This window comes from Mugil cephalus, chromosome 23 (genome assembly GCF_022458985.1).
Source record: "Mugil cephalus isolate CIBA_MC_2020 chromosome 23, CIBA_Mcephalus_1.1, whole genome shotgun sequence".
Lineage (NCBI taxonomy): Eukaryota > Metazoa > Chordata > Actinopteri > Mugiliformes > Mugilidae > Mugil > Mugil cephalus.
This window is the reverse complement of record NC_061792.1, coordinates 6,823,334-6,837,196: the sequence shown is the minus strand read 5'-3', so window position 1 is coordinate 6,837,196 and position 13,863 is coordinate 6,823,334. Positions and strand designations below refer to the sequence as shown.

General features: G+C 49.7%; 1 protein-coding gene across 3 annotated transcripts in view; it reads left to right on the top strand.

Annotated features, from left to right (window-relative positions):
• nrp2a (neuropilin 2a) overlaps window positions 1-13,863 on the top strand; it is a 54,805-nt gene that overhangs the window by 28,248 nt on the left and 12,694 nt on the right. For all 3 annotated transcript variants that reach the window (XM_047576993.1, XM_047576992.1, XM_047576994.1), the window contains exons 8-13: window positions 5,107-5,251; window positions 6,490-6,665; window positions 6,905-7,084; window positions 7,162-7,306; window positions 12,260-12,340; window positions 12,426-12,530. In XM_047576993.1, the coding sequence (XP_047432949.1) occupies window positions 5,107-5,251; window positions 6,490-6,665; window positions 6,905-7,084; window positions 7,162-7,306; window positions 12,260-12,340; window positions 12,426-12,530 (832 nt within the window). The remainder of the gene's footprint in view (window positions 1-5,106; window positions 5,252-6,489; window positions 6,666-6,904; window positions 7,085-7,161; window positions 7,307-12,259; window positions 12,341-12,425; window positions 12,531-13,863) is intronic.

Below are 13,863 nucleotides of genomic sequence, written 5' to 3'. Positions count from 1 at the left end.
TTTGGAGATTATTGAACGAAATGTGGATTTGACTTAAAAGTCAACATCTGTGCAATATATTAGAACACGCACGATCCACAACCCCACCCCCTCCTCTTTAAATAACCACCGGCTGATCTCTGTCTGGAGATGTGCGCGCACGCATATGTATATGATGTCTGTCTGCAGCGTGTAATCTGAGTCCACTAATCTGTCTGGGCAGCGGAAAAACTGTTGGGACGCCGTCAGACGGATGCATCAGATCTGGGAGAGAGGTGCTCGCTTGATGTGATTATTTTTTTTTTTTAACATAAAAGGCCAGTGGGAAGATCAATAAAATTTGTAAAGCTTTTTAAAAGGGGGGGAAAAAAAGAATAAAATGTGTTCCTGTTGTGGTGAAATCCTAGAAAAACGAAAAAAAAAATATTGGCACGATCTGCGTAAAATGTAGACACGTCTGTTTTCGATGAAGAAAAAGATGGCAGCTACAACATTTACCCCCTCTGCGCTTGATCTTCTCTCAAGTTACGCTTCGAATCCACGAGGGTTCATTGCGCATTCACGCCCTCTGATGTATAATAAAGAGGCATGGCATCTCAAATTGTGCCAGATAAAAATTTCTCTTTGCGCCCGTGCCGACTGGGAGGGCAGTTTGCGGGAAGTTCCCTTTCGCTTTTCATGCCCGGCCAGGTTCTCCTCCGGTCCCGGTGGGCAGCGGTTGAATCTTCCGTGACTGCTAATCCACCAGTCATGTCATACAAACTCCCAGTTAGCCGGTTCTAAGCCCCCCGAAGAGCCCTTAAGTGGTTGAGGCTCTGTTCTCGTCGGGGGGTCCCGTAATGACTGGGATTTGGTTCTTCTAATTGTCATTTTAACAGTGAGCTCCGCGTTAATGTGGTTTCGGAATATGGAGTGTGTGCCGGGGCGGTTGTGTGTTTGTGGAAGGTTGTGGCGCGATGGTGCCATCAGATATGAATCACCTGCGAAATAAAAGGACCGGCTTGGCAGCTTCCCGTCTCGCTGTGTTTGTTTTTGGGTGAGAGCACTTTGTCCGTTTATTGCCGATATCTGTGTCTGTGTTTGCGCTGTTAACAAAGGTGGAAGGGTTTAATGCCAATAAAGGTTAATTTACACCAAGAGTCGTCAACGTTTTTCAGGCCAAGGTCCCTCAAACTGATGGAGAGATTAAGTAGGGACCTCCTACCAACTTGGTGTTATAAGTGCATATTAACTAACACGGTGGACATTACTCCATACACTTCCACCAATTGGCCAGACGTTGGAAGTGCAATTTTTTAAATATAAAGATTTTTCTCAAAATCAAGATGGCCGACAGAGCCAGAAATGCCAGAAAAAAGTACCTTGGGAATTTTGTAACTTAATAATTCTTAATGTAAAATTGTTGGTTGAAATTACAAAAAATATATATATAAAAATTGTCCAATCAACCAAAAATTTTGCAACCCCCCCAAGCAGTACCTACGTTGACCCCTAGGGGTTGCCGACCCCCTGTTGAAGACCTATGCTTTACACAAGCGCAGAGACAGAGTTGGAATTAAAACCCCACCGCAGCACGTTCCACCAGTCACACCAGCTTTTTTTTTTTGTCAGCGTGCCAACACACCTTCAATCTGACGCCCGTGCGACTCGTTAATTTTAAGTCACACACACTCGCATATGCCTCATTACTTGATGAGACGCTAACACACTCAGGAATTGCATCTCTTTTTTTTTTTTTTGTCACGTAGACACGCGGCAAATTAACATTAGAATCACACCCTGTCATATTCCTTCGTCTGCGAGGAAAATCCCAGCAGCCCCGGCGCTAAATAAGCTGCACGTTACCGAAAAGCGCTGAGAAACGTGTACGACGCACACACTCTTGCACACTTGGGAGCGAAGAAGAAGAAGAAGAAAGAGAAAAAAAGGAAAAAACAGCCCACACAAATTTTCGGCCTGCACCTTCTTGTTGCAGCTGTGTCACAAACCCACCCGAGAAATTTAAATAATCCAGAATTCAGTCAGGCTAACGTGGGAGGCTTTAACACACACCTCACACCCCTGTTGTTGTGGAGGGGAGGGCAGCCAGCTGGAACCGACTCCTGCTGTCAACATCTTCATACTGAGAGGGGTAATGGACAGAGGGAGAGGCATGGGAATTAAATAATGTCTGCTTCAGAGCTAGCCACCATCTATGCTAGTTCGGCTAACGTCCTCTGCGCTAACAACAAGATCAATCTTTTTACTGCATCTGGGCAGATCTTTGAAGAGGTTGTTTACTACGGCACACCTCTCGCGGTGGCCTCATTCTCCGAAAGGCGTCATCAATAGTTAAATAACCCCCGCTGTCCGCACAAACGGGTCTGGCTGTCGCACGCGCTCCCGCCATGCGTGTGCGTCTAATGCGGCCCTCGTTATATTTTCATGACCCTCCAACGCCGGGAGACACAACACGAACGACGGCTTCAATTATTCAGATGGCTTCGAAAGCAAGTCGCATGCACATACAAAAAAAAAAAAAAAAATAGAAGAACAGTCGTCGGGCAGATTAGAGAAGTGGTCCAGACAGCGGAGTGGCAGACATCCACATGTCGCACACAGATGCACTTTAGCTGACTCCTTTTTAATCCCTGTGAGCCGCCTTTATTCCTAGTTAGTCAAAGAGTAACCGTGTTACCAACAAGTTCGTCAATGACCAACCAGCTGCTTCCTTAAGGCCATTGACCTTTAACCTCAGCCGTAACGGGTCAGGAGTCAAATGAGAGACCTTTCAGGTATCTTGACAATAGACATGCAGGAAGTGTAAGCGGACGGACAGAGGATGCTGTGTTGTCTCTCTGTCCCTGTCTCTGCTCGCGTCCAAAAGAAAAATGAGAAGAGCCTCTCAAAAGCCGATTCTCATTGAGCAAATTGTTCTTCTTCTTCTTCTTCTTCTTGCGTCGGTAATGTTGGCCGCGTTCCCGGCTTTCACCCCCGACATGAAAACAAAAGAAAAAAAAAACAAAAAAAAAAACAGCAGCTGGCGGTGTTTTAATGCACGGGCTAATGGACTTTTTAGTAACGGTGGGGCATTTTGGAACAAAACACTTCTGGGAAGCCGGCATAGATTTAACAGACATTTATGGAGCTGTTGGCCTAAAACAGGGGTCAACTGTTACATGTGCCCCATACCAAACCATTATGTTGGATTAATGTGTATTTAAAGAAATCTGTGGGGGGAAATAAAAAATAAATACATATGAAAAATCTCTAATCAACGCGAGATGTTGCGACCCCGTTGCAGTGCCTCTGCGGACCCTCTAGGGGGCTCGAACCCCCTGTTGAAGACCCATTGCTGAAAACGTGCTTTCTTTTCTTTCTTTCTTTTTTTTTTTTAATTGTAATGAGAAAGCTGGTCGAATTGGTGCAACTTACTGTAAGTGGTGACGCTAATCTGCTTCAGGATGGAGGAAATTCCACTGAATTCTGCTCTTATTATGGGATAAATACCCTGAAGGAGTATTTCCTGTTTTGGGGGATGAATCCGTCCGTTGTTGCTCTCCGCCGCTCCCTGCCTCCTCTTCCACATTCCTCCTCTCATATTCCTTTAGGTTGCACATCCCTTGCCCTCCATTCAACCTTTTGTCTCTCACACCCGCCTCCACCGCTCTCCTCATCTGGTTTTAACTATCCTTCCGAGGCCCTTTTCTATTTTTTTTTTTATTATTATTATTATTCTCCATCCCCTCCCTGCTGCTCTTTCGTTTCCAGGAGTGGGAAAGAAGACAGGTCCGGCGTCACACACTTGTCTTTGTGCGCGTATGCGTTCGGTGTTTACACAACCCCCATAAGAGCCCACATCCACTCGTTTGGCTCTTAGGTAAACAGAGCAGCTGTCTATCCTCGATGCTGCGGCAGATACAGCAGAGATAGCCCCGCTTATCTGTTCAAACACTCACGCTGCTTTGTATTACCAGTGTCAGCTCCTCTTGATTAAATCAGGCCATGCCCAAAATCAAATAAAACCCCTTGAGTAGGATTTTGAAGCTATATAACTCGCACCTGCTATGGAATTTCTGGGGTACCGCTTTCCCAGGCGTGGGGGATTTTTTTTTTTTTTTTTTTTACAATTCTAATAAAACTTAGGGGAAAAAAAAAAGAAAAGAAAGTGGCTGTGGGAGCCTCCGTTTGATCTTCCTGCGCTCCGATTAGAGTAAAAAGAAAAGTCGTGTAGGGATCTTTTTTTAGAAACGGAGCCTTTAATGTTTAATTCGGATGCTTGTAGCTGTTGTCTTCCCATCTCTTCATTGTGTTCGGTGGTTTGCGCCCGGTATCCGCCGGTCGGTCGGCGGCTCCACCGTCCCGACCGCGGGCGGATGGGACGGCGGAGCGGGGCGACACTTAGCAGTCGGTTAAAAGGCGCTTCCCCGATGCTTATCTGAGCGCGTTGGGCGTACGTGTGGGCTCCTGCGGTTTCCTGAGATATCAACAGTGTGGCCTTGGAGGAGGAGGAAAACGTGGTAACAGACAGAGCGGAGGGAGGAGGAAGTTACTCATAATTACAACCTGGGAGTTATGGGTTTGGGAAAGCTGTGTCATAAAAGAAGCATGGAGCGTCTCCGTTCAATGCCCTTGAGCGTCCCTTTTGTGCCCAAAACAGGAAGTAGCGCCACCACCGCTAGCTGCACCGGTTTGCCCTCCGACCTCGGCCGCCACACCCTGCCTCTTAAGAGCGATCGGAAGGAAGTGAGCGTTTGGTAAAGGAGGAGGGAAGCCAGTTTCACTCGCATCCTGCCCACCTGCGCGGCCTTCCTGCGCCCGGTCGCGTTGGACCGTGTCAGGTCAGGCCTCCTGCGGCTCTCCGCGGCCACCAGCGTGGAAACCGGCGCACGAGTGGGAAAAAAAACAAAAAAAACTCATCCTTCGATCGGGCTTTCCCAGCCTCCCATCGCCCCGAACCTTTGACCCCAAAACACATCGACAGCTGGGCGGGTGACATCGGATCTGTGTTTGGGTTGTGTCTTCTTTGTCCGGCTCGCCACTGTGTAGCCGAGCGAGCGCTGCGCACCGTGGGTGGGTGTCAGACGCAAGAGGGAGCGTGTACATGTGTGTGACCGTTGTTTGTGTCTTGTTCCCCCTTCCCCGCAGATTTTCCACGGTAACACGGACCCCACCGAGGTGGTTCTGAACCGCATCCCTCAGCCGGTCCTGGCCCGGTTCGTCCGGATCCGACCGCAGACGTGGAAGAACGGCATCGCCCTCCGCTTCGAGCTCTACGGGTGCCAGATCACAGGTGTGTGGGCGCACGCACCGTTGCATTTCTCTCTTTTTTCTTTTTTTTTTTGTTTTTCCTGCTGCTTCTGCGTTTCTCACGTGGAAACAACAACAATTCCAACAATTTCTCAGCGATTCCTTTGTGTTCAGTTTCAACAGCGGTTACTTGATCCCCCTCTCTGGTGTCTCCGGAGCTAAACCCAAAACATCGCACCATCCCCCGCTTAGAGAAAAACAGGTTTTAAGCAGAATTTGCTTTTAACTTCCTAGACCACAAAAACCAAGATCACACACACACACACACATACATATATATATATATGTATAAGCTTCTTCCCACGTCCCTCCTGCTATCTTTAAAAACATGGCAACCCTCAGGCTAATTAAAGGAAACTTCTGCTCTATTCCTCCCTCCAGTGTCATTCCCTCTCTCATGGTTTTAGCTGCTCGTTTCATGTATTCGAGCTCCTCCACGTCGAGGAGCGGGCACCGATCCATCATTCATGGCGCCCCCCCCCCCACACACACACACCGTTCGCTCTCACATCAGTCGCCGTGATTCGCTTCGGCCTCAACAGCTGCTCTTGAAGTAACTATTAGCTGGTACAGTGCGGTACAGTACAGGTACAGCGGCAGCGGTTTCTAAATATAGCGGCTGACCTCGAAAAGCGAGACGCCCCTTTTGAAACGCCGGCGTACAAACACACACACACACACATCCTCGGCCTTTTTATTCATTATTTACATCTCCTGCATTTGCGGTGACATAACGGCATGAAACTTTGATCTGTGTTCTCTTAAACCGTCAGCACAACTAACATCTCCCCCCTCACGCTCCCTTCCTCTCCGAGCTGCCTCCCAACGCCGCCAGCCTCCCGCCTCCCGCCTCCCGCCCACCCCCCTTCTCCCCGTCGTTCGTCTCCGCGGGCGTCTCATCTCCGCATTTTGCTCCACTTCTCCCCGAGCCGTCGTCTCCGGCTGCAAGCTTCTACCTCTCTGCCTCCCAGCTTTTCATATTATACCTTTCTCACTCCCCCCCACACTCCTAATCCCCGTTTCTAGCTCGCACATACTCCCATAGGAAGTTGTTTTGAACACCGGTACTCACCCATCCGTATCTGAACGAGCTTCACTTCCGAGGGGTTTTGACGTGCGCCGCCTCAGCTGGTGGATCTACATACTGTGTGGAATGTAAAGCAGGGACGTGCATACGCATTTGTCAGAAAAAGAAATAATCTCTGCCCTCTCCCGCTCCAGATGCCCCGTGCTCGGACCTGCAGGGAATGCTCTCCGGGCTGCTCCCCGACGCGCAGATCTCCGCCTCGTCCAGCAGGGACATGGTGTGGAACCCTGGGACGGCCCGCCTCGTGGCCAGCCGCTCCGGCTGGTTCCCAGCCCCCGCGCAGCCTCTGGCTGGAGAGGAGTGGCTACAGGTACGGGAGGCTTTTAGTTCAGAAAATGCTCGTGTCTTTTTACACCTTGTTGACCCGCATTTTGTCTTGTGCGTTAAAGGAATGTGGACATAGATGGTGCAAGTGTCGCGCAAAGGCACATTTGCAGGACGGGTCATGCAGATCTTGAGCCACCTCCGTCTTAACTGATCCAAAACAATCAATTAGAACAAGAGGGTTAGGGTTGTTTGATATCAGTCTTTGTCTCCGTATCTCTGCAGGTGGACCTGGGTGTGCCCAAGACGGTGCGCGGCGTCATCACCCAGGGGGCGAGAGGGGGCGACGCGGCGACCGGCGCTTCCGCCGACAACAAGGCGTTCGTCAGGAAGTACAAAGTGGCGCACAGCGTCAACGCAAAGGACTGGAACTTCATCATGGACATCAAGACCAGCCTACCCAAGGTGTGTGGAGGAGGAGGAGGAGGAAAGTGATGAAGTGTGGTTCGAGTGTGATGTAACGCGGGCGTGTTTTCGCGCAGATTTTCGAGGGGAACACTCACTACGACACCCCGGAGCTCCGTCACTTCGACGAGACGGTGGCCCAGTACGTGAGGCTCTACCCGGAGAGGTGGTCCCCGGCAGGGATTGGGATGAGAGTGGAGATCCTCGGCTGCGACCTTCCAGGTAGGACGGCTGTTGTGGCGGGGAATCACTTCATACGCGGTAACGCAGCGGCTTCGGTGTCCCATCATTCGCGCCCCGCGCTGTAATGAACTCGGGCCGATCTAACCGGGAGTGAATAGACCTTGAGGAAGGTGGCTCACCAGAAAAAAAGAAAGTGAGGCTCACATTAGAAATGCATGAGAGTCATTAAACTCTGCCGGGAGGTGAAAAGAGACGCCGAGCGTCGGCCGGGAAAGAGGAAGGCTTGACCCTCGAAAAAGGTTCGATTTTGATTCGTTTTCTGGTATTATTTCACCTGGAAGGGGGAAAAAAAAAGCCTCTGCGAGCGTTTGCGATCTGCAGGGAGTGGACGGGGTTCGGCTTAAAGGAATGCATCCCCAGAGAAAAAGAGAGCATGGGTTTGTTCACTTTCCAGCGTGGTCTGGTACACAGATGTGAGTCTCGCGCGCGCACGCACACACATGTGGAGCGTCAGTGTTTACCACTCCCCCCTGAGCCTGAGCAGAATGACAGAGCGCGGACACGGATGCACAAAAACAAACCGCAGAGGAAGAGGACATGTACGTTTCCTAGACTCCAAACATTCGCACACCCACACCGCGCAGCAGACCGGCCCCGCTGTAAACACGAGTCAGGCAGGGCCTTCATTAAGCTGATTTATGCGCGTCACTTTGTCGCCATCACCTTTGCCACACGGAAAGCTTAAACGCGCGTCTCGCGAAGTACGAATTCGCGCTCGGAGAGATGCGAGGCCAGAGCTGCGGCGAGAAATGTCGGAAAGCTGGAAAAGAACAGTTTTTTGCAGCAGTTTAGACAGCAGCTCTCGCGGGATTTCATTCCCCCCTCAAACAATGTGGCCTGCGTTAACCGCTGATTGACGAGCGACCTGCGCAAAAGGGATGAAAGAGGAGGAAGAGATCCTGGCTTTTTATGCACGGAGCGGTGACTTTTATCGGGCTGAGTGGACGGGTTTCCTGGGAAACGTGGCGCGGACCGTCGAGGGTCACGCATTGTTCACGGACCACCAGGCCCTCAGCGGGGACGCCGGACTCCCGCTGACATCCCGTAAATCATTCACTTCCCCTTTCCGCTCCGGCTCTTTCTCACTCACGTGCTTCAGGCCGATGAAACGGACACGTTTCCACTGCTGCCAGCTACTAGCTACTACTATGCAGCGTAACGAAATAAGGTCTCTTCCCTCCTCATTCCTACACATGGTTGCTGTTCTTTCTCTTCCCTACCCGAGGCTCAGTGCGTGGGTCTGTAAATGTTTTTGTTCTTTTTTCGGTTTCCATGCCTCCCTCCCCTCTCTCTCTCTCTCCCTTCCTCCCTCCGCCTCCTCTGTTACTCATCACTCGCACCTCTTTTCCCGTGCTCACCGCTGTTGGTCCTTCTGTTTCCCCCTGTTACTGTGCAGCTGTCTCGCGCACACACCTCTAAAGTGACAACTTTCTTTTTTTTTTTATTTATTTTTTTTTTTTTGCATACTCCCAGAATGAAAAATGCATGAGCTTTCCAGAAGAAAATTTTTAGCAATCTGTAAAAAATAAAAAAAAATAAAAAATATCTCCTCCTCCTCTCTCCTGCATTGTGCAGGGGCTCACACCTGCGATGCACAGCTCAGGTGTCAGAGCTTCGCGCCGCATTTCTAATCCCTTCACAATCTTTTTTTAATGACGCCAGAAAACGAACCTTAAAATAATGTAAATAAATGAATTCCAAGGTGATCCTTGGAGCGACCCCAGCCCGGAGCGCTTAACCCCGCCCGGCCGAATATAAAACAATGCTTTTACGGCGTGCGCGCTCGTCAGCTGTTTGCCTTGCGAGGGAGAGATTTACAGAAAGGCTTTCTACATAATTGAAGATTTTTTTTTTTTTCCTGTTCTTTGACATACCGCTGAGTCAGATTCTTTGGGAGTGAGCGATGTCTTTTACAGAGGGAGAATTGGCCCACACCGGACTGTGTGTGTCTGTGTGTGTGAAAAAAAAAAAAAAAAACAAGCCTGGAAAAGGAATGTATCTGCCAGCGCGTGTGAACGCATATGTGTGTCAGCGGATCCCCCGGGTCCAGATTTCGCTGTTGGTGTCTCATCCCGCGATGACTTGCATCATCACCTGCAGCGGGCGGTGCCGTTACGTAAGGCAGGCGCTCTGCCGCAGAGGGACTCCTTCCTGCGCCGCGGTTCACCGGAGCATTGCCCTTGTGCGCTCCTTGAAGGACGGGGCTCGGGGCGGGCCGCATGCGTCGACACGCGGCCTCCCTCCCTCCGGCCGGGCCGCGCGCAAACGTTCGCGCTCACGCAGAAGTCGCTCCTATTCCCATCGCCTCCTGTCACACCGTGGAAAGGTCAGCGCATTTACACTGTGACAAGGCCTGACCTTTGAAAGCATGGAGTACTCCGAAGCCGGGTAGAATCTTAATGGACTCCACTGTGTTTATGTGTGTTTAGTTGTGGCGCCCAAGTAATGGTTTATTTCAGGGGTCTTCGATCAGTGCGTTTACATGCACGTGAAAAAAAAAATGAATTATTGCCTTAATCGGACTATAACAGGAGAATTTAAGTACATGTAAACACGCTACTGCAATTAAAATCGGAGTTCTCATTATCCGATTGGGACACCCAGATAATGCGATTGAATCAGAGTTTTCAATCGGATAATGTGTGTGCGCATGCTCCACGACCACTGCGCTGGCGTGTGAAGCCGGAACGAAAACGTCAAAGAAAGCCGGTCGCAGAAGAAGAAAAAGAGTGACGGAGCTGCCTGAGGGATACAAGATTAAAAAGTAATATTATCCGTCTGGTTGTTGTTTGAAATGCGGGTCCGCCGCATGAACGACTCTTGTTTATTATATCGCGTAATAGGTCAACCTGGAAATCGGGCCGTATTAACGTGGTATTAACCCGCTGAAAAGACGCGTATCGCCACCTAGTGTGGAGGAGGAGAACAGTTATTCAATTTTCTTGTGTTGCGTGTAAAATGGGACAAGGACTGTAGTGAGAAAGTCGAGCTTTGAGCATAGCTCCATTAAGCTCTGCATGTAAATGCACTGAATGTTTTTCAAGCCAAGGACCCTCAAACTGATGGAGAGATTAAGTAGAGACCCCCTAACTACTATATGTGTTCTATATTAAACTAGTTCTATTTATAAATATACGTTATTATTATTATTAGAATTTTGCCTACTGCTGCTGGCTAGGCTAGTTAGCTGGTGTCTTCTTGTTGGTTGCTAGTTGGTGGCTGACGGCTAGCATGCTGGTCTTTTTTTTTTCTTTTCCAGTTGCACTCGGTTTCTAAATGTGTTTTGCAGAGGGGAGATTTGTTGGTTGACATGTAGTCGCATGTCCCATCACTTCTTACCCACTGCTGTTGGCAAGACTAGTTAGCTGGTGTCTTCTTGTAGCTGACTGCTAGCCTGCTGTTGGCTTTTTCAGTTGGACTGGGCTTCTAAATGCACTTTGCCTCGGACCTTGACGCGAGGGGACTGGGGACTGAGTAGGCTCTCAGCCAGTTGCAAATTCCAATTCTTGTTTGTTGATGTTTAAATTTAAAAATACATATATATGTCTAATCAACCAAAAGTTTTGCGACCCCCCGTGCAGTAGCTCTGCGGACCCCCTAGGGTCAGCAGACCCCCTGTTGAAGACCTACGTTATTTTTTTTTTTTAATGCCCGGTCCCAGGGCTTAACTAGAGCCTCAAAGGTTAGACTGGAATAAGAAAGAAGTGGGAGTAAAGACGAGAGCAGGAGATGCGTTTGAAAGTCAGGAGGAAGAGGATCACTTTCCTCGCCTTACCTTCCCAGCGAGCCGACAGCGATAAGAGTCTCATTAGGTAGTTAATGACTGGCGTAAAGGACATGACATTAACTCCGAGTTAATGTCAGAAGCCGTCGCCAGCTGTGCCCGGCCCTTTCATCTCTGCCATTTCTCCAGCTGGGGCGCCGTTGCGCTCATTTCCACAGGAAGTCCTTTCAGGCGGATCAATCGAGCATCACGTCGAGTTTGTTGCCCTCGCTGCTTTTCCACAGTCTCTAAATGATAATGCAGCCGCGCTGAAAAGAGCAACATAAACAGACATGGTAAACAGCACGGTAAATCAATGTGGCTCTCTTCGCTTTTATGTGTTTGCGGCCTGGTTTCATTTGGATGAGCCCTGAGAGCGTCAGGCATCCAAGCATTGAGCTGTTTGGATAAGAGACAGGAGGAGGAGTAGGAAGGAAGAAAACGCTGACAAAAGAGGTTGCTCCGCGCCCAAAAAAAGAAGGCAACGCAGATTCGTTCTTAATGATTTTACGAAACAGTTCGCACGGTTTAATCGCGACCCGAGCTACTTCTGTGTAAACTCCCACAACACGCCAGGCTTGACCCATCTGCTCCTAATAACATGGCCCCTTTTTTTTTTTCCACTCTTCGCATTCCAGCTGCAGCCTGCTCGACATGTGTGTGTTTGGGCGCGCGAATGCGATGCGTTTTCATGACCGCGGAGTCGAAATCCGTTTGCGTATGAGTTATGAGGCGGATGAGACGCTCGATGGCTCGAGAGTATACGCGTATGCGCGCTGTGTGTACTCCCCGACAGCCTGAGACTGGTCCCAGAGTGCGATCATCCTGTTGAGGTTGGGGTTTGTCCGACACGTCCATCCATCACGGCGTGCGCGCAGGATTCAGGAGTGTGTGTTAGCATGCGTGTCCGCACATCTGCGCGTCGGGACAGATACCGACGCCTGAGCTCGCAGACACAACATGACGGGGGCCCCTCTTGGGTGTTCCGGGGGGTGGGGGGGCCTCCCGAGGTCTCTCCGTCTGTCTCGCAGGATAGTCGGCTTTGGACTTTCACTTTAACTAGTGTGTTGTTTATGTGCTGCTTCATGGGCGGGAAGTAAATCAAGGCAGACAAACAGCGGTGTTATAATATCCACCTCTGACCCGAGTTGTGTTTGTTTCCCCCCTAGAAACCACCACGCTGGCCGACACCACCACGCCGACGCCGCCCGCCGCCATCGAAACCACCACCGTCCCCGTTACCACCACAGGTGAGAGGAGGAAAACAAGCACTGGATGTTAGCTCTAGGAGATGTGCCGACGGCTAACGTGACATGTGAACGCTTCCTCCGACAGTTCCCACGTCTCCCCTGTCCAACGGCGTTTGCGACTTCGAGCGCGACCTGTGCGGGTGGACGCACGACCCCTACAGCCCGCTGCACTGGATCCTGCACAGTCACGGTGAGCGTCCTCTCCGGCAGCCCGAGAGCTTTTTATGCATGCCGGCCGCGGGGAGAATTTTTATTTGCAGAAAATTGTTCCGTAGACAAGTTTTCCATAATTAAACGTCCTCCGTCCGCATCCTCGCCGAGCCCCTTTTCCAATTTGACTAAAATAATTCCTGAAATCGCAACCCGGGCTAATGAGAGTGAAAAGGAATGGGAGAGGAGCAGCGGGCGAGCGCGCACATACGTGTGACACGTGTGTGTGTGCATCTCAATTGAAGTGAGGCGCAGGGGGGAGGGGTTAAGATCCAGTAGCTCCAATTAAGTCCAGAGCAGCAGATTCCAAATAGTCATTCCCAGCTGTACTTTCCCTGCCCCTCCATTACTTCACTCACATCCCAGATGAAGCTGTGTGGACTACCACCTGCTTTGAGGTCCCTTGAAGAAATAATTATTCATCCTTTTTTTTTTTTTTTTTTATTCATACATACCCACGGATCAAGAAGCGCGTGTTATTAAAAGCTATAGAAGAGGTTTCCTACTGGGTTTATTTTACGTCTCTATTTATAATTTTTCATAGACAGGGTTTGTTATCCCAGCCTTGTTTTAAAATTCATTGGTTTCGAGCAAGTCCCCATGAAAGATTCAGCGCTTTCCGCAGCTGCAGAGAATTAAACACGAGGTGCGCCCTGCCCCCCCCCGCCTTTTTTTCTCAAATTTGTGAAGTCACCTGGGTCAGGGCAGAGGAGGAAACGTTCCCAAAGCGTGACCTGTTTAGGTTGTAACCGTCTTTGACGGCTCGCGGGGGTGGGTGGGTGGTTGGGGGGGTCTTCAAAGCGGCTTCTTTCATCGCGGGCCGACTGGAAGGGGTTTCTTAGGCTCGTCAGGTTGCAGCTTTCATGTATGGAGGATCATTCCCAGCCGTTTTGACACGCCGCTCGGGCCTTTGATTTTCCTGCTGATGTCAAAGGTCGGAAATCACAGCCGGCGCCGGATCATTACTTCACCGCTATCAAATCGCCGTTTAATCCTCTATAGCATAGGTCTTCAACAGGGGGTCCGCGGCCCCTAGGGGGTCCATGGAAGAACTGCGCGGGGGTCGCAAAATCTTTGGTTGATTAAACATTTTCTATACATTTTTTTAAAAAGAATTCTGGCACAGACACCCTTCTGTTGCACGTGTATTCAATTAAAAAAGAATATTTGGACCTTTGTATTATATTCCTAGCTTAATATTGAATGCTTAATGCTAATGATAATGTATATTTATAAATAGCACTAAGAAAAGTTTAATATAGAACACATATAGTAGGTAGGGGGACGCTATTTAATATAAAACGCTGAAGACC